General features: G+C 38.2%; 2 protein-coding genes across 5 annotated transcripts; one reads left to right on the forward strand and one right to left on the reverse strand.

Moving 5' to 3' along the window:
* The first annotated feature begins 1,541 nt into the window (after positions 1–1,541).
* On the forward strand, positions 1,542–7,089 carry LOC131232761 (probable serine/threonine-protein kinase WNK6). The gene is made up of 7 exons (XM_058229237.1): positions 1,542–2,199; positions 3,924–3,961; positions 4,099–4,326; positions 4,734–4,954; positions 5,051–5,208; positions 5,316–5,718; positions 6,208–7,089. The coding sequence occupies exons 1-7, from the start codon at positions 2,101–2,103 to the stop codon at positions 6,969–6,971; spliced, it is 1,911 nt and encodes a 636-aa protein (XP_058085220.1). The 5' UTR covers positions 1,542–2,100; the 3' UTR covers positions 6,972–7,089.
* Positions 7,090–14,845: 7,756 nt separating this feature from the next.
* Positions 14,846–17,195, reverse strand: LOC131233510 (protein yippee-like At4g27745). Of its 4 annotated transcripts, none has more exons than XM_058230244.1 (4): positions 17,100–17,195; positions 16,200–16,261; positions 15,776–15,898; positions 14,846–15,323 (listed from the first exon to the last, which is right to left on the reverse strand). In XM_058230244.1, exons 3-4 carry the CDS (start codon positions 15,866–15,868, stop codon positions 15,096–15,098), a joined length of 321 nt encoding a protein of 106 aa, XP_058086227.1. In that variant the 5' UTR covers positions 15,869–15,898; positions 16,200–16,261; positions 17,100–17,195; the 3' UTR covers positions 14,846–15,095. The 4 variants fall into 4 exon arrangements, with proteins under 4 accessions (XP_058086227.1, XP_058086228.1, XP_058086229.1 ...); XM_058230245.1 differs by lacking the exon at positions 17,100–17,195 and adding an exon at positions 16,507–16,542; XM_058230246.1 differs by lacking the exon at positions 17,100–17,195 and having other exon boundaries at positions 15,776–15,893; positions 16,200–16,401.
* Between the last annotated feature and the right edge of the window lie 3,331 nt (positions 17,196–20,526).

Below are 20,526 nucleotides of genomic sequence, written 5' to 3' on the forward strand. Positions count from 1 at the left end.
TGCATTGATTAATGACAACAGAGATATAGTTTTGGTAGAATACTTCCTGACGTATTGCAATGAGACACGTCCGCCTTTAGAATTTTAAGTTATTGTCATCTTACAATGATCCAGACCGTTTATAATATGAAAATGGCTTGGATGGGTGTCATAAGAAACTTCGAGCTACTCTATTGGAATATTTTTTACTTTTTACTCATCTACTATTTCTCCTTCAATATGGACCGTCTCATTGACATTTTAAAATCATCGTAAAAAATATCTTTTCTCGAGACTTATCTTCATTATCCATCATCCAATGTGAGGAAAATCACATGAACAGCTTAGATCATTGAAAAGATATCAAATCCAATGGTTAATGTCTCAACGTATTCTTTTGCAGTAAGTCCGGACGTATCTTAGCAAATCTCACTGAGATATTTCATCGTACCATACGAGGAATTATAATAGGATCCTCGACGTACTCGGGTTTTCTAGTTGGGACGTGATTCCACGAGTGCCTTTCGTGTGAAACGGCGGGGCACGTTTCAGAGATCCAGGGGCACACGATTCAGAGATCCGGGCCGTTTATCTAGGGCGCATTGTGAACAGACTACATGCAAAAAGAAATAAAATTAGGAAGTCCCAAGTTAATCACACGTGTAAGTTGAATTTGAACCGGTGGTTTTTTAATCGTAGCCATCCAATTTCTCGTACTAGTTTGACTTGTCTGATCTGCGGACCAACATTATTTAGTTCGTTAGATGAACGGCCAGAATCTTTGACACGTGTACCATTCACTTTGATGTCTAACACCCTCTCACATGAGGGCCCTCATTGAATGATGACCCTCTCACCTTGGCCATTGATCTTAGATATCTGTGGATAAGATTAATGTGAATCGTTCGAATTCTACAACTTTAAAGTAAGAATTATCCCATGGATTAGATTTTTGAGACATCCTAGATCAACGGTGTGGATGCGGGTTTCGGATCACCCAACTTAAGTATTACTTGTCAGAATTCAAGGCTCGAGTATACCTGTAGAAGGTCGAGGACCTATGACTCCCATGCATGCCCACTCCTTTTATATTTCGGGGTCCTATGTTTAATCCCTCACCATTCAGGAGACCCTTTCTGGCACAAAACCGCTGATAAGGAATTATTTAATACAATGTTATAGTATAGAAATCCATACACCTACACGTATATACTGTATGATTATCAAATTTTTTCACCAATCCAATCCGTTAAAATGGTGGACCCTACCTATAATAGAAAAAATTTATTAAAATTGATTTGAAATTGAACATCCTTATTTAAAATTTGAACTGTTTCCGTCAAATTTATTGACACAATCGGTAAAGTTTTTCTCTTTATTTTAACGTGAAATTTTGTTAATGAATGATCCATGATGGGCCCCACTATTTTGATGGCTGGGATTAAAAAATGTAGGCCATGTGTAGATGCATGCGTGCGTATGGAAACCAGGTCAGGCGCATCGTGTGTCTTTTTCTCCTATTAGAACTTTCCCATATGAGGAGACCTCTCACCGTACAACTGTTTGTCTTTTCCTTGTTTTTCTCGCATCTGCATCCCACAATCACCCAATCACCCAAACAACCTTCTCATCTCCACCAAATCTTCCATATTTTCTACCCCATTTCATCTCCCTCCTTCAATTTGGTTTTCTGAGCATTTCGCAGAAACCCTCTCTCAATTCCCCCGCCCCCCTTTATTTTTTTGGCTTTCTTCTTTTTCTTCTTGAAAGATGAATTAGGACTAGGCCTTGGATTCTTTGGTTTCCATGTCCTGAAATCTCTCTTCCTGCTTTTGGGTTTCTTGAAGAAATGATTTTCAAGATCTGGGTCTTGGGTTTGGTCTGAGTATGAGAGGATTCCAATCGATGGAAGGTGGGGTTATGGATTTGGGGCCACTGGGGATCTCAGCCGTCGAATGCCGGTTCCGTCTTCGGTCGGCGTTCGATCCATTCTCAATTGCGTCAGAGACGTTTTCTGAAACGGGTCGTCTGATTCCGGTTAGAGGAGTCTGTGGGCGGCTTTGAAGCCGGGGAGATTTGAGCTTGATTTCTTCTGTTGGGGGAGCTGTTTGGATTGCCAGGATGAAGGGGTTGTTATTTCCGGAGAATGGTTTTCCGGGAAAACCGGAATCTTCCGATCTTGAATACGTTGAGACGGATCCGACCGGGCGGTATGTTCGGGTATGTTTTCCTTCGAAATTCCTGTTTTGGGGTCTTCCTTCTTTTATTTCTTTGGAATTGCTAACATGATGAATTTTCTTCATTGAGATGAATATGGCGAGCACAAGGCTTTCTAAGCCTCTGTTACAATCTGCATGTATCTGCCTAATATATTCCGGTCGTCATAGTATATGATAGGCGGTGTAGTTGATAACTATCTAAAACATCACAATGCAATGACTGATATATCGTTTTACATAATTAAGCTATTAAACTGTTTAATTTGAATATAATTACATTTAGTGATTTATGTATTTTAATTTTGTAAAACATCAGTCGATGATAATGGAAAATACATTTTCTTGAAATACAATCTCTTTATCATTTGGGTTTCATTTGAATGCTACTAGATTTTCTTTTTGTCGAATAGGCATTCTTTGATTGCTAGCCACCATTCAAGTATAAGTCTCTTGCAATTTTGGCTGGTTTGATGTATTTTCTATTTAGTGGGCTGCTAAATTGAGTTTCCGCACCTTCTGTAAATTTGCTCATTGTTGTTTTCTCTTGATTGGTAAAACTTAATTTTTTGTTTTTTTCAATGATTGTATAGTTGATTTAATCATGATAGAATGTGTATAATAGCTTGTTTGGATGTCCATCTAATTTCGTTTTCTCCTGTAGTATAATATGGATTATCGTATGAGACAAGCTTTGATATGATGGCAGTGTGATGGATGATGATACACGGCACCTAAAAATTAGGTAGATATTGTTTATGTGGCATATGGTTAATTCAAATTAATCTGTGCCAATTGTGGTTCCAAGATTAGATGAATCATGAACGAAAAATACACTTGTTCGATAATCTGACTATCGAATTGGTGGACTTTGATTGGATGGTTAAATATGAAAACATCCACTCGTCCCATTTCAAGAAGCAAGTAGCAAGTGTCCGTGAGTCAGAAGTTCGGATTGTTCAACAAATTTGATTTCAGGACTAACTTATCAACAGTGGTTTTCCCAGTTTAGTTGATTTAACTTGAATTAATGTATATGCTGAATGCATAATTTCTGGCTGCCAGAGTATCAAGCATCATAAAACATGAGTATTGTTTAATTCTCCTTGTAATAAATGCTTTATTGTTTTTGCAATCACATTATCTATTCGCACAACACTTGTTATGATCTTCTTCCAATTCCTTTGCTTCTTTAATGGAAAACTTTGTTTCTCTTTTCTTTTCTTTTTTCTTTTTTGGTTATTATTGTCATATACGAAATGTAATGCTACATTCTTTTATAATTAAATTCATTGATTGAGTTATATATTTTTTATTGGCTTTGTAATCACTCTTGACCTTTTGTTGAGCATGTGTTAATTTTCTACAACTTTGTATCTAGAAATTTTGTTGTCTTTGAAAAATGTAATTCTCTGTTTCTTTTTTCAAAATTAATTCCATGATCAGGTTTTTATGTTGTTTTTTACTCTATAATCACTTGACTGTTGTTGAGTGTAAGTGTATCCTAGATATATTCGTCATTTTACTTCACAAAAATCTAGGATACAATATTCATCATCATATGTGGATCTTTTTTCTGTTTGCAAGTGGGCTACTCATGATCTGGATTATCTTTGTTTTGCATTAATGTACACTTGTATTTGTTTCTCAATGCAAGAGTGCTTTGGTCGTTTTTTGCTTTCTAGTATTGTTATGTTGCAACTGATCATCTTGTCTATTTCTGATCAGTATACAGAAGTTTTGGGCAAAGGAGCATTCAAGACTGTGTATGCTTCAAAGCCTCTTCCTTGTGGTTTATTTGTTTTTGTCATAAGAAATTTTATTTATTTTACGAGAAGCATGCTGGTAAGATGTTTCTTCCATTTTGCTTATCAACTTACTAGTTCCCATAATCAATATGTAGTTATAAGGCATTTGATGAAGTGGACGGGATCGAAGTCGCTTGGAACCAAGTGAATGTTGATGATGTGTTGCAGTCACCAGAAAACCTAGAACGATTATATTCAGAAGTTCACCTGCTGAAATCTTTAAAGCATGAAAACATTATCAGGTTCTTTAACTCATGGGTGGATGATAAGAACAAGACTGTTAACATCATCACTGAGTTATTCACTTCTGGGAGTCTAAGGCAGTAAGTTTCATTCATCCTTTTGCAGTTCTTATGTTTCCTTTGGTAAACAAGAATGGCAATAGCAGCATGGCATGTGAGTGTAGCATCCAAGCCGCTACCCATCAGTTTTCCCATTGTCTTGATGCCCCTGATAAAAGATCAGGTTGGTCTCATCTGCTGGGTACATTGTTCTGTGGACCTTTGTTATATTTTTATAAATCATCCACTTCTTTTCTGGACATGTGGCCCACTTGATGTTTGGATTCACCTTTTTCCCGCTAGGGCATCAACGCCGTGGGCCCTTTCCAATGAGCCACTTGAATCTCACACATACCCGTGCACTTCTGTGAGTCCCGTCAGGGTAGCCCTTTTTTTTTTTGGTAAAGCTTGCTAGCGATTTATGTATAATTTTTACACTCTGTCATTAGATACCGTAGGAAGCACAAAAATGTTGATATGAAGGCTGTGAAGAGCTGGGCAAGGCAAATTCTTCGAGGCTTGCAGTACCTTCATGGTCACAACCCACCTATTCTTCACCGAGATTTAAAATGTGACAACATTTTTGTTAATGGAAACCATGGGGAGGTCAAAATAGGAGATCTTGGGTTGGCCATCATTATGCAGCAACCTACTGCTCGTAGTGTCATTGGTAAGGATAGAACTTGTCCTGTAGTTTGAATGCACTAGTAATGCTAACGCACTAATTTGTGTCATACCCATTTTGGTCTTACACTTGTTTTCACAGGTACACCTGAATTCATGGCTCCAGAGCTTTATGAAGAGGAATACAATGAACTTGTTGACATATATTCTTTTGGCATGTGCATGTTAGAGATGGTGACATCTGAATACCCATACAACGAATGCAAAAACCCTGCACAGATATATAAGAAGGTTTCCTCTGTAAGTTAATTTATTGGTAGCTCGAATTGGATATCTGTTGGTGATGGATGGTTTAGATATCTCTTGGGCTGTATTGATTTTTCTCTTACTTGTACATTTGTTTGCAGGGAATAAAACCTGCTTCACTTGGAAAGGTACAAGATCCCCAAGTAAAACAATTTATTGAGAAATGCCTTCTTCCAGCTGCTGAAAGATTGCCTGCAAAGGAGCTCTTAAAAGACCCGTTTCTCCAATCTAACAATCCAAAAGAGCCTGTTCGGGATCCAGTGCAGCTACCCAATGTTGTGCCTAGAACAGTGAATTTACCCAAGTCTGGGCCTCTCTCCATGGAAATAGATTCTGACTACAAGCAGGTTTCTATTAGCACTAGTACGGAAACCAGCAATGGAACTGCACATGTTCCATGTTTGGAGTTTCAGAGGATCAACAGGAATAACAAATTCAGCTTGAAGGGGGAGAAAAATGATGACAACTCAATATCATTGACCTTGCGAATAGCTGATGAGCATGGTAAGAAATTTTATTTGTACCTCTATTTATTTATGGGCTTGCTGCAAAATTTGCACTTATAATTATTCCCCTGTTGTGGAATGCAAGTGCTCCAAAGCATTTAGCAAGGCAGACGTGTGTGCGACCCAGTACATGCATCAGCTAGGGCTTAGGTGATTGTTATCTAGCCTAAAAATCTGGCCAGTCCACTCATCATGTGGGCCACATAATATGTTGGATGTGAACCATTATATTTCTTTCGACCATTAATACATGTGTAATTCACTTGATGAGTGAAGTGACAACATTCTTTGGCCAAAAAACATTTACCATGTGCAATGGGGCTTGTTGGGATGAACTACTGAATTTGAATTTGAGGTCATGGAACCTTTATTTAGCATTCCTCTAGCTTAGTTGTTTTATGGTCTAAATTTCTGTATTTGGGTTTTCCTAGCATTCTTGTAGCTTGGTTATTTTATGATCTAAAATTTTGAATTTGGGTTTTGACAGGTAAAGTGAGGAACATTCACTTTCTATTTTACCTTGATACTGATACTGCAATCTCTGTGGCTGGTGAGATGGTCGAGCAACTTGATTTGTCTAATCATGACTTGACATTTATATCAGCGTTCATTGATTTCTTGATTCTGAAGCTTGTACCTGGTTGGAAAGCCTCAGTCAACCATGCTTTGAGCGAGCCGAATCATGATGGTCTCTCTCAATTTAATGTTGGGAGTTTAGTCAAAGGTTCTGTAAAACATGATGGTGAAGTTCATATGCATAAAAAATCATATGTGGTTATGTCTCATGGTAATTCTCCTCCAAGTTCAGCTAATGGGGAAGATCAATATTCTCAAGCCTCAGAGGTCTCGGCAGAATATGATGGAATCATAGAATGTGGAGATTACGGGATCGCTGAATGCCTGGGTGGATATGTCTCAGAGATTGACTTGGGAATTGTAGATTATTCCAGATTTAAGATGGAAAGAAACATTAGTAATGTTGGTGAGAGTCTGTCTCCAAATGGATCTACAAAGAACATGGAGAGACCTGTCTTTATTCAAAGTGATCTTTCGTGCTTTCCGAGCATGGCAAGCAATTCCTCATGTCTATCTTTAGCAGACAAAGATCAAGACGATGAGCTGAAGTTGGAGCTTGATGCAATTGAGTCACAATATCAGCAGTGGTTCCGTGAGCTGTCGACGATGCGAGAGGAAGCGGTAGAGGGTGCAAGGAAAAGGTGGTTGGTTAAGAATAAGTTAGCCAATGCTTGATTATTTGGGATTTGGGTGATCAATTTTCTGACATTTACTTGAATTATTGTTTCTTACTCTTATAACATTCCATTGTTGCTTTGTACTTTTGAGATCTTCCCCAATTATGAGTGTGTTTGGTTGTCTTGACTATGCCTGTTAATGGGGTTATTTTACTCCAAGCTATAGGAAAAGAGCCTGAATTCCCATTTCAGGAAAAGGGCAGAATTCCCTCTTCAATAGTGGTCAGCCCGCCTATTTCATGGCTGAGAGTGCTCTTCCAAATATTACTCTTAGTTACTTGATGATCTTTTTCATTGACCATCATGAACCTATCTGATACGCAATATTAGCTTGTGTAATACGTGACCATGAACATTGACTAAAAGCATTTTGATGTGAAAAGTTGCAATTGTCCTGCCTGATTGTGGTCTATCTACAATGTTAGGCGGGCTAGACAGTTTAAATCCTGAATTCTCCTACCTGACTTGGATAATAAGGAAATTGGTCCCTTGTATAATCAATCAAGGTTTAAAGAATTGTCTGAAATTGTTGCCCAGTCCATAGACTGACATATTTGTGTTTGGCTGTATTGGCTGTGTATGATATGATAATCATCGATGCACTGATTTTAAACCTCTTTAATCAAGTTGGCTTTCCCCCTAATACCCCTCTGGGATCAAGGAAATGAAATTCATAGATTTGCCTCCAACTTGGATTCAGAAAACTATTAAGGTCCAAGCTTTTGTAATCCAGCTTTAAATCCATGGAGAGGGATGGCTTCCCAAACAGAGAAATCTCGTAGTCTCACTGTTTTGGTAATCAGGCATTAAATCCATTGGTGGGCAATGGCTTCCCAAACGGTCTTTTCTGAGATGGGTACTTTCTTTTTCTCTTCCAATTTTTGGCCCTGTTTGGTATACGCCTGCGTAAGCCCATGTTTGCCTCTAGTTGCATGAACCATGTTGTATTTGAATGGCTGACCGAATGAATTAGATTAGTGCCATTTCTTCTCCTTTTGTTCCACTTTTACGTTCCGGTCAACACCAATCTGTCAATGTTTAGTTTCATAAATACTGGATTTGGTGGCCCCTATTTGATGTGTTTGGGAAAATGGCCACTTAGGTGGTGCCTTGGATGTGACATTTTCTAAAGTGATCCGCATGCCAGGTTTGAAATGCCACGTCATTTCTTTTACTTTTAATTTTGGAATTTTTACCAAAAAGACCCAATGCATTTACAATGCAAGAGAATAGCCGCCCATTTCATTTTCTACTTTTTTAAGGTGCTCATCATGTGGTAATTCAGCCTACTTTGTTCATTTTCTTCCTTGGCCTACTATTTCAATTTCAATGGAAATACATTAACTTCAGCTTGATGCAAACTCTTTGTGGCCTAAATAACTGATAATGGTAGTCATTTACTCTTAATTGTCTCCTTGTGATGTGGTTCACCTGTTCTATGAACATGGCTCATTCTTTAGCCCATAGCCTTCTATGAAATACCGACTCCAATGAACAGAATGGATTCAACACATACCTGATGGTAGGCTCCACAGACAACATCCTTGTGGTGTTAAGGGTTAGAGCCGTGATTGTCATGTGTTAAGGGTATAAGTTCTTATGGGTTAAGGGTTCAGGTTCTTATATGTTAAGAGCCTGTTTGGGAGCATAAATTTGGAATCCCCTTGATTCGGAATTTGAAATCCTCATGTTGTATTTGGCATCCTAGATTCAGAATCCCCTAATCCAAAAGTAGCTATGCATGGTATATTTACAGAGGTTTGAATTTAATTATTAAATCAACACTAATATATCTAATTAGTGTATGTAATGCTTGACACAATGGTTATAATAAGTTCATTGAAATATATGCTTTGCCTGAAAATGATGAAATTCCAAGTCTCGAATGGTCATAAGCACAAGATCACATTCGAGTGACTAACCAATGATTTTTAACTGTTGATTTACATGGACAATGTTTGGATGATATAGATCATCTTATTAAAGTAATTATAGTGATGCAATTGATAATCTAATTGTTTTGGGATATCATCAATAGAGGTGTACACGAGTCGAGCTTGTGCCAAGCTCGACTTAGCTCGGCCACTAGTTGACCCCAGCTCGAACTCAGCTCAGCTCGGTCCTCGAACTTGACTAGCCAGCTCGGCTTAGTTCGGTTAGTAGCTTGGGCCAATTTGAGCTTAGTTCGAGCCAAGATCGAACCGAGTTCGCCTGTGTAGCATTTTCACAAACACATGGACTGCACATTCAAATTCTCACCGTATGTAAAACAACAGCAACAGTTTTATAGGTATTTCATCAAACACCTTGTAGGCAACGTCAAAATAAAGAAAAAAAGGGTATTTCTTTCATATACATACCTTCCTTGCACCAGCCGACACTTCATTGAGTCATTTCATCAAACACTTGGTGAGCAACATCAATATCAAAGTAACCTAGTCATTGAACTGGTTCAATCTGAGTTCAATTCGAGTCGAGTCGAGCTTGGCCAAGCTTGAACTCGGTTCGAAATTTTTTCGAGCTCAAAAAATCAGGTCGATTCATCTTGAACTCAGTTTCAAACTGAGTTCATGTACAACCTTAATCATTAGTAGGCCAGGTGCCCAATAGATTAATAGTATAGTGACACTTATGTTACACATGCAAGAGCTCTTGGAAGGATTTTAAACTCTTTTTAAGGGAATTTGAAAAATCTCATTTACTTTGTGGTGCCAATCATCCCAAGGGGTTTGAAATCCCTTCAAACCCTCCCAAAACGGCAGCAAGGGTGGTAGGGTTTTGGACAACATCCGTGGGGTCCACCATGAGGTATGTGCCAAATCCACTCTGTTCATTTTCGTTGGAAGTTCATGAAAGGAAATAGTCTAAAAAATGAGCCACATCCGCCGATCATGTGAACCACACCTCAACGAAATAGTTGGCAGTGAACAACTACCGTTATCAGTTGTCGGGTTATATGAGTCAGAGAGAGATTGTATCAGCGTAAGGTTAGTGTCTTCCCAAAGAAATGGTAGGCGACAACGGAATGAATGGATTCGATTTGTCTTTTAGTAAGCCCAATGATGAAGTGGTGGCCAAGGGATTGAAACTACGAAGTTTCTCCCTTACTCAACCTGTACAAGCGTTGGACTCCAAGCAGGACATTTTTAACTTTTCAAATTTCAAGTAACCGTCAGAGGGTTAAGAAAAGACTTTGAAAAGGAGAGCTAAAAACGTAACTTAGGATCATTTTGGTAAAAAAATCTTTTATTTTTAAAATAACTCGGGTGTCCCCACCTCGGAGAGCAGAAATGCTGAAATGCTCCAGTCTCCATCTACACCTAATCGGGCTATTGAAATCTTGATTTTTCTTCCTTCTTTTTATGCCAGCCGCCCATATTCTTATTCTTTTTAGGATGTACATCAACAACCAATTTCTACCATTGTTATGATCTGTACACGTTATCTCCTGGATACTTCTGATCTAAATAGTGAATACTTCCTCACCTTCGTATACTTGGCTAACGGACAGTCTGATTCAAACACTAGCCTATCATTGGCGAAAGTGGAAGTACATCAGATTTTATTTGTCATGTACTTCAACAATAAAAGGATACAATGCAACATATTACTCTACATAAATCCAAACAGGCCCCAAGAACATCCATATGTCTATGGATTATACAAGGATCATCACACTCCATACCACAGCAGGTCTTGGTCTGGCCATTAAAGAAAAAAAAAAGAAAAAAAAAAGATGACGTGGACTAATATAGGGGAAGATAGCTTTCGCTCAGTTCTGTGCAACTCGGCAAGCGAATGGTGGGAAGCCAGTTCACCTACCCGTGGGGCCCATGGTGATGCCTGTATGGTATCCAACCCGTCCAGCGGGGTCACCCCATCAAGTGGACCATTGCGTGAATTTAGACTTTGTTGGGTGGCTGTCCATTGCTTTATGTGGTATGACCCACCTGGTGATTAGATCGCTTGATTTTCATGGCGTCTCATTCTCATGCTAAATGACTGTTTTGGACGGTTGGATGCCACACAGACACAGCTGCAGGCACCACACTGTAGTTGCACGAATTTCTTATCTACAACACTTGAAGGAGAAATGCAATTTTCAAGAATCCATTTTAGGGATATGGTCGCTATTTTACCTTAGAATCTACACCAATGGCATCCAATTTGGGCGGAGCAGATCCAACCTGAGGTCAGCCCACTACGATGGGTCCCACCACGGTCAGACCACTGAAATAGTGGGGATAGGAGGAATGTACCTATCTCATTGGGAAACCTTTTGCTGTCCAATCCCAACCTTGGCCAATATTTTTTTTTTGACTGTCCATTTGGAGCTCCCTCTTCAGATGATTAAAACCATCCAATTATGAGAATTGTTTTTATAACCATCCATTTTCCTTGTACAAGTGTGGCCCACATGATGAGCGGACTGGCCTGGTCTATGGGTCAGGACATGTTAACGGTCAACCTTACCGAATGAATTGGCCCAGATGTGGCATAGATTCCATATGGAGGAATTCACCTCTTCAATCTCTTCTAACAATTCTCACGGCTTAGATACGTAAATTACAAAATGACATAGTCAGATGTTTGTGGATAAGGATAAAACATCAAAGGTAATACCAGATGGGGCCCATGTGATGGGGCATTCTTACCCGTTCTACATTCATTAATCCCTTTTGGCGGCCATGTCTTTGAAAGATGGGAGCCAGTGAAGAATACACTTCTTTGTGGAATGAGAGGTTGCTGGCCAAAAAACCCACGGTTAAAAGACTGACTCGGACCGGCTCGTCTGGTCTTGAGTTTAGTACTCCTGAGTTGGGGGTGAATCGAGCCAACTCGGCTAAGTGGGGGTGACTCGTTGTAACGAACCAGATTGGGTTCGTCCAAGTCAAGGTCGTCTTGGATGAGTGACTTGGGACTTGGCCAAGTCTTAAAACCATGATTAGACCACAGCTACGGTCTATTGATCCGCGTGCTAGTGAAACTCACCCAAAGGTTGCATTGGAAGTGTGATCCTAACTAGCCTACTTTTGGACATATAATGTACTCAATAGTCCAATTTCTACAAATAAACATCGGTTAATCGGAAGTCGGGGTTGTCTAATGACTCTAATTTTGCAGATGTGACCAATTTACAATGGGTAATTATCCTATCCAATCTCATCTGTTATCTCTCCATCCTTCGTTTTATAAATTGAGAAAAATATCCTTGGAGGAATGTAAGTGATTACGAATACAAGAGACCCTAAGAAGAGAAGATTGTGTCCATCTAGCCTGTTTCTTAAACGATCTAAACCGTAGATCGAAATTCAGGACCATTTATACTGAAGAATCAAAGGGGTGATTAGACTCACCTGCTCCAGTAATGGTTAGGTAGACCTTTGGAGCTGTGCCGTTCATCCTTAGCTTTGTGGAAGTCCCATATCATGTAGACCGTTGGATCCTGACAGCTCACTCTTCCGCACCAACTTTCACACCCCACCTATTTTTTGTGACTCTGATTCAGAGATGCAATCTCCTGAGCTTGGGAATTATGATTTTAGCCTCAAAGGATGAAAAACCTCTAAACCTACCCGATAAATCTGACCAGCTTGCCAACATCTAAAATCCAAGTAGGTCTAATCATCCCTAAAAGCATTCCTTCAGTCTACCCCTTCCTAGCGCCAGCCTCAATAACACACAAAATCACTAGCCAAGGATCACCATGACATCAATGTCTGGGCCACCCACATGAACATCTTCCTCCTAGAAATGCCTCAATCATACCATTCTCTCTTGTATGTTTAATCTGGATAATGACAGTAAGCTAATCAGCAAGCCATACATCTGTGTACCAGATTGTTTTCCTAGTCAAGGCATTTCCAATACCAGCCCATCAGCCGTTGCCTATAGTATTCAGGTACTTCAACAAGCTAAAATACCCATCCCTAAGGGTTAGGAATGCCCCCCTCTTCCAGTTTTGAATTCCAAACTAGCGAAATGGTGAACTCTAGAACTGGTAGTTACCTAAAGCTAGTAGATGTGGCATGTGCAATGAACATGGAGAGAAAATGTTTGCAAGATGCAGGAAAAAAAGGAGTGGAGTGGACTGGAGTGAAATGAAATGGTTTGCAGGCGTGGGAGAGGGAAGGATAAACAGTTTTATGAAGGTAATGGAGAGCTTCACTTTGTAAATTACCTAAACGCTCCTTTATTTTGGTTTAAAACCCTTCCCATGTCCTTCAATAACCTATAATTTTATGAAATCGAAAACTATATCCATGAAAATTTTTGCCCCTTGCCCATTGCAACTGTCATTATACATAGTATAGATTTATAACCAATCATAGTAAGTTCCAATATCTGCTTCAAATCAACTCCTGCTATTTTATGCCCTCTTTTGAATGAATGCCAATAGCTTCTATTGGATAGTATGAGATTTCAAATTTCAAGGGTGTGTTCAATATCATATAATTGGAAACTCCACTTGAAAGTATCACGTCAGCTCGTCCTAAACCTGTCAGGAGTTGAGTTGATATTAGATGGGCTGCAGGATATAGATCTTGTTTGCCGAGCAATCATGACAATTCCTACCTGGAACATGAGAGGCGTCAGTATGCTAAAGCTGACCCAAATAGCTAGGATTAGGCCAAGATGATGATGATGATGATGCTATGAATTGAGCAAAAATACAACTTCAATATTGTTAGGGAATGAATTAACATGACAATAACCCTCCATTTCCATACACATATCCTGAGAATTTGGATTTGATGACCCACCCAACCCAATCCTTCCCATACTCAGACAACCATATCCATATTCGTCATGGAATCAAATTCTAGAGTATCAGTCTTAGATGAGAGTAACTTAGTACAGATACATGGACTTTCAAACAGAAACATTTAGAATAGAATGAAAATTGAAATGGAAGAAAAGAACACAACCAGAGCATGTTTAGAGCAATTGCACTATTTTCGATAGACAAACAAATTCATGTCAAACATAAAAGTCAGGAATTTCGCAATGAAAAAATAGGTGTTGGGAGGAGAGTAAAATTCACAGTTTTACACTAGCTATTACTATGAGAAACAGCTCCACAGTATCAAAGTCCTAGAAGCAACCGGTCTACAATGTTTCTGAAAGAAATTTCTATTGCCATCTTTTTCATCATCAAATGCATCAGAGAATCATATCAACTTGGAAAATGGCATACATGTTCCTATGAGAGAGTGGTATATTTCTCATCTTTCATAAAACACTTCAAATGTGTAAGCAACTGAACTGAAAGCTGGACAGTTTTTCATAAAAGTATGACAAATAGACTATTCGCATTTAAATTGAAAAAAGAAAAAGATCAAGTGCCGACCAAATACTATGACTTACTGTGCTTCTAGTTGCATAGGGGCAATTGGGAAGTTCAATCAGTTGATCTTGGCTGTTCATTTGGTCCAACCCATTCTTCATTGGCCATAGAGGAAAACTCGCAAGGATTGGAGAGTTCTCGCTCTGATTAAGAACCAATAAAATGGAGGGTCAAGATTGTTTATGGAAGTAGGTGCAATCAACAATTGGAACCACCTGTTACTTGGGACCCATTATGGATTGCTTACAGTAACAAAACTTTGATCAGATGATTGAAAGCATCACATCCATGGCAGGGAAAACTGATGGCTACAAAAGGTGGATAAATGGACAGGATCATCTTATCAGTGTGATTTTTGCATGGTGGCCATTGAAGCACAGCAGAGACCCAGTGGACAGTCAACATCAATTGATTGGACAATACACATCCACATGCAACCAGGAGCACTATAGCTTATATTGCTCTCAAAGCACTCAAATGATTCTCATCTATGTTCACGGGCAAGAGAAGTAAACACACTAAAGTACACAAATTCATAACTTTCTTCGATAGCAATACCCCCAACTTCATTCACATAGAAACCAATGATGTCTCCACTACACAACTTCCAAATTTGCCATGGCAACAACCATGCACAATCAGCAACAGCTGAATCTTTCAATTGATTGAGATGTATGTACAAGATGAAAATATGGATCCATCGACACACTTACATCAATAAGGAACCAAGCACTTTAGAATTCAAAAGGTTTGCCGCCGCCAGGTATGGAGGAGCTACCAATTTTCCTTGACGATCTTCGACTTCTCGAGTATGAACTTTCCTTCTTTGTACTTCTGTGTTTCCTCATAAGCTCTTTCATACTTCCAACCCAACACCTCGCGGCAATCACAACAATATACATCAGCAACTGTGTGCAGTCCAGTCATGAGGTGCCTGTCTTCTTTTGGCCCTATAACTATGTTCATTGCATGCGAAAACAGAAAGGCTCGTCCGTTCCTCCCCTGGAAAAAATCCAGAAAGCAATTGCAATGTCAATGGCAATCTTTGACAGAGCACAAGAGCAACCAAAAAGGACCCATGCTTGATTGAAGCAAAATACAAATAAAACAAACATGAATATGATTGCCAACCAACAAATAGCATTTTCTTTGAAAGCACATCAAATTTATGTTGAATCCGTTTTAATCATAATTTTTTTTTTTTTTTTGGAGGCATGAAAGTTTTATCGAAGTGTAAGAGAGTATCAAACTGTTTCTTGCTTTCTTTCTATATTGAACTTAGACTTTCTGCTTTTCCTCATTAATTCAATGTGTTTGGATGCCCTATCAAATTGAATTGAAAAGGAAAAAGGAAAAAGGAAAAAGGAAAAAAATCTAGGAACAGTCCATGACAGAAGATATAAAACAATTCAACATATTATCAGAACGATGTAAGAAGTGAGTAAGATCCTCACCTGAAATGCTTTTGAAATGACATCATCGTGAAGCGAAACATTGTTTCGGCAATTGCAGCAACTATACAATCGAGGTCCCACCAATTCCGCCATTAAATTCCCAAATTCAATCCGTTCTCTGTTCTGAAAATCAACCTCGCACAAACACAAGCAATCACCAAACCAAACAACACCACCCAAAACAATAATTAAAAGAAAAAAAAAACAAAAAGAAAAGAAAAGAAAAGAAGAGAGGACACAATTGAAAATCTCTCTTAAAATCACTTTGAGAAAGGGGGAAAAGAGATCACATCTTCCTTCTCTCACAGCAATAACAGAAACCAAATGACAGCCAATAAAAGAATAAGAAACCCAATTCAAAAAACTCTCTACGCAACAAAATTCAGCTAAAAATGCTTTAATAATAATAATAATAATAAATCACATCCTCCTTTATGTGCTACCAAATGAAAACCGACTGCCCGTTAACCGATCTTCACCCCAATTCTGCTTGCAGAGATCAAACGCAAAGACATCAAGTGAATGATTAGAGAAAGGAATAAACATAATATACAGCATTTATATGATTGAGTAAAGGCTCTGTAATTTAGATATTAAAATAAATAAAAAAATGAAAGGTGATAATGACAGGTTGGGTAGAAGGAAAGTAAAAAATAAAAAGAAAAAAAAAAAAAAACACTTTTACCCCCAAAAAAAAGAGAGAAAAAAAGGATAATATAAACAGCCAAGACCTGAACAAAACCAATAAAACATTTCCAAATATTTTAATGGAAACGGATGAGGATCTGAGCTGTAAATAGATACATACACACATAAACATACATATATATAGGTCCAATGTTTTGTTTTTCTGTGGGCCACTATCCACACCCATTTTCTGAGAATGGAAATAGTGCAAAAGTGTACTATTCCAATCCAAAAAGTGGGAAATTTGTGTATGCATATCAGTCAGGTGGGTGGGTGTAAAAATATCAATACCCTTTTTTCTACTGTTGAAAAGGTTTCAGTAGAATTGAAGATAGGAAAATTGGAAATGAAAAGATTGAGAATTCAGGAATGCCCTTTATTCCTTGCTTGAATATAGGCAGTATCTACACCACCCTTTTCTGTTTTCCGTAAGCGCACTTTGCATTTGAGAATTGAAATACAACAAGTGTACTGTTTCAATTCCCAAAATCGGAATTGGGGCTGCGGAAATAACTTGAGGGGGTGTTCCTATCAGTCCCAATTTCCAAATATAAATATTTATTGTATAGAAATTAGAATATATAATAATACTGCAGTTTGATATTGTTTGCAATGCAGAGGGAGAAGTGTTTTCTACCGACGCTCGAAGAGGCGAGTGAGTCGCTACTGAGTCACTGACGATCAGCTCTTCATACATCGCCGTGGGGAGCTTATTAATAGGGCTGTAAACGGGTCGGACTTATCCGTATCCAATATCGGGCTTATTAGGAGCCGGGTATAAATTGGATAGTCGGGTAATCGGATATCCAACTATTAAATTAAAAACCTAAGAAAGAGATTTTTTTAATTGAGTAAAAATCCTATATTTGTATCTGATTTTTTTTAGTTAAATACGTGTGGTAATCAAGTAAATAAATATCCATTGTCAGCCGTAGGCATAAAGATCGGATGATTGCAACCGTCCATCTTTTTAGATTTATAGTATCTGAGACCTACTAGAGGGTGGAAATCCTCTGCAACATTGGTTTACATTGCACAAAAAATCTGAGCCCTACAAGGCCCACAAGTTGTATATGCATAGTACTCACCATCCATCGAATTCTACCTCTGATTCCTGGTCCTAATGGAAAACCAGTAATATGCACTTTTAAGGTGGGCCACATCACAAGGAACAAGGGAGATAGGATGTCAATCATAGGTTTGTGTGTGAACCCACCATAGTATGTGTCTTCCATTAACTCACCAGATTAAGTGAATATATAAAAATCAGCATAATCAAAATGTCAGGTGGGCCACACCATGTGAATATACAAGTTTTAAGAGAAATTTTACAGCCTGTTTAGTTTTTGAGGAATTCCGGTGATATTTTACACGGAAATATTAAATTTTGTTTGGTTGATATAGTATTATTATTTTTTATTTTTTTTAAAACTTGAGATAAGTTTAAAACTCTGATTTTATTGGCAATATTTTAGTTAAAAAACAGTTGGGGACTGGGAATCCCTAGGAACAAAAAACCAACTAAAATTTATGAAATCAATCTTAATTTTTATAAAAATTAGGAATTATTAAGCTGAAATATATAAAGAACAACAGCCAAACCTCCCTTTACATTGCTCCCATTGGTGTGACTCATCCAAGTTCTTTATCAGATTGATCTTTTCCATGTACGGTTTAAAAGGAGATCTGACCTGGTGGACAAAGTAGACATGTGCTGGCAAGTCCCGTGAAGCACAAGTGTTTTATGTTCTCTATAAAACAGGTGTTGTATGTTATTGCATGTGTCAAGATAAAATGGCTCTATGGTGGCAGCAAGCAGTTCTTAAAATTTTGTTATTTTTATCATCAAAGCCATTTATATGATTGAACTTGTCATGGATGGAAGGTAGGACTTGTCATGGATGGAAGGAATACCACTAGAGAGTTCTTAGATTTAGACTACTTCAAACCTGAGATTATGTTACTATTTTCCTCACATGGTTGTCCTACCTGAACTGGGCCAAGGCCTTCTTAGCCTGATTATGACCAGTCTAGGTCGGTCCACCTTGGTTGGGTGCCCTAGCCCATGGTGACTCCTGCCTCAACTTACTCTTTGTTATTTGTTTCCAATGAAGGAGGATTTTGAATAGTCCACGCGTCCATAATATATATGGCCATTCATCAAGAGGTTCGCTATTGGATCCCATTGACCTAAAAATTGGGTAATTATCGTAATTAAATAGGCTATGCATACATGAAAATGGATGGTTAGAAGGAAATGATTGGCAATCCACATTACCTAATTCATAGGCCACTAACTATTTACACCTAATCTGATTGTGCCATATTTAGCTAATCGGATGATGCCACATGGCAGCGATATTTTAATATGAGACAAGGGAAAGGTCTTTTTGGCTGCTTTGATGGACAAATTTGATTAGAATTCAAAAAATCAGGAGTAGCCTAAAAATAAAGTCCAGCTAGCAACTATCATGGGACGCATGTCTCATACCTAACTCATGTGGTACAGTTGACTACTTACTATAACGGTATTATAATCTACAATGGGTATCGATTGAAATATGATCCCAGCTAGTGACAGGCTTGAATAATGCACCATAACATTACATAAAAGAAGCCTATACAATTGAAACCGCTTAAGGAGCTACAACATAATAGCAATGCTAAGTTTGGATGAGTTTTATGACGCACTATACACTTTTAAGTGTAAAAATGGATAACAATCATCAATACATGGTTTCACAAGAAGTACTCCCATCTGCATAATAAGAACTCGATGTACGCACAACTAATGGCTAACGCACAATAAATGACTAAAATACGTGACATTTCAAAAACACTACAACTCTCTATATGCTCAAATAATTATTTCCACATTAGCAAACGCGAAGAGTAGTTACAAAGAACTATCTCAAGTTACTGCCTCAAAGTTTTATACATAGAAGAAAAATCAAAGAGATTCAAGCCCTTGCAATTCAACACAACTCCACAACGCAATGATACTTATCTTACTTTCTCCTGAATAGGAATAGTATAATCTAAATCGCCTGCACTGCTATGTTGGATCGGCTTTGGCCAAAGAGTAGTGTAATGCAATTTATCTACACAGCTATAGTAGATCGGCTAGTTTAGGAGTAATGTAATTTCCTTTGCCTATGCCCAACTTGTTAGATTAAGAAAGATTTTTTTTTTTTTTTTTTCCTTTTTTTTAGTAGGATAATTCTCTTCATTTATAGCCAAATTATTGTACCAAAAAGGACCTTCATTCTAGGATCTCACCATCTATGCTGCCGCAGATGCTAGATCCTCAAGAATTATCTTTTGTAAGTTTCTATTTTTCTTTTATTATTAAAATTTCAATTTTTTTACTCTCGCATTGCACGGATCATTTTATCCCTACTATTACGTCGATAAAAATCCTTTTGATTAAAAGGTAAAAAGAACTTATTAAAATAATGAACCATTCTATTCACCAATGACCTTATTTATTTTACAAGTGGTTAGATAAATGGCTGAGTTGTTTAATTCTCAACCATGGATGACTACTCACAATTTTTATATTTATCTTGGCATTTGATTTGGAATAGGTCCTACACATGCTAATGAATCAATTTCAAGCTAATAAATAATAAATCTTTTTACCCACCAAATGATTAACACCTACATCTTGCACGAACTTGTGAAAGCAACTCGTAGCTCGATTCATGTCGAGGAGGTGCCCCTTTTGCCAGGTACGCGTAGAGGTGTACACGAACCGAGCTAGCTCGGTTAGCTCGCTCGACTCGACTCGAAAAAGCTCGATTTGACTTCGCTCGAAGCTGAGTTTGAGCTGAGTCGAGCTGTTTTTTGAGCTTGAAAATGAGTTCGAGTTAGCCCTAGCTCAACTCGACTTGGATCGAACCCAGCTCAAATCGAACTCAGATTGAACCAGTTCAGTGATGCAGTTACTTTGATATTGATGTTGCTCACCAAGTGTTTGATGAAATGACTCAAAGAAATGTGGCTAGCGGCAAGGAAGGTATGTATATGAAACCAACACCCTTTTTTTTTTATTTTTATGTTGC

This window comes from Magnolia sinica, chromosome 18, assembly GCF_029962835.1.
Source record: "Magnolia sinica isolate HGM2019 chromosome 18, MsV1, whole genome shotgun sequence".
In the NCBI taxonomy this organism is placed as follows: domain Eukaryota; kingdom Viridiplantae; phylum Streptophyta; class Magnoliopsida; order Magnoliales; family Magnoliaceae; genus Magnolia; species Magnolia sinica.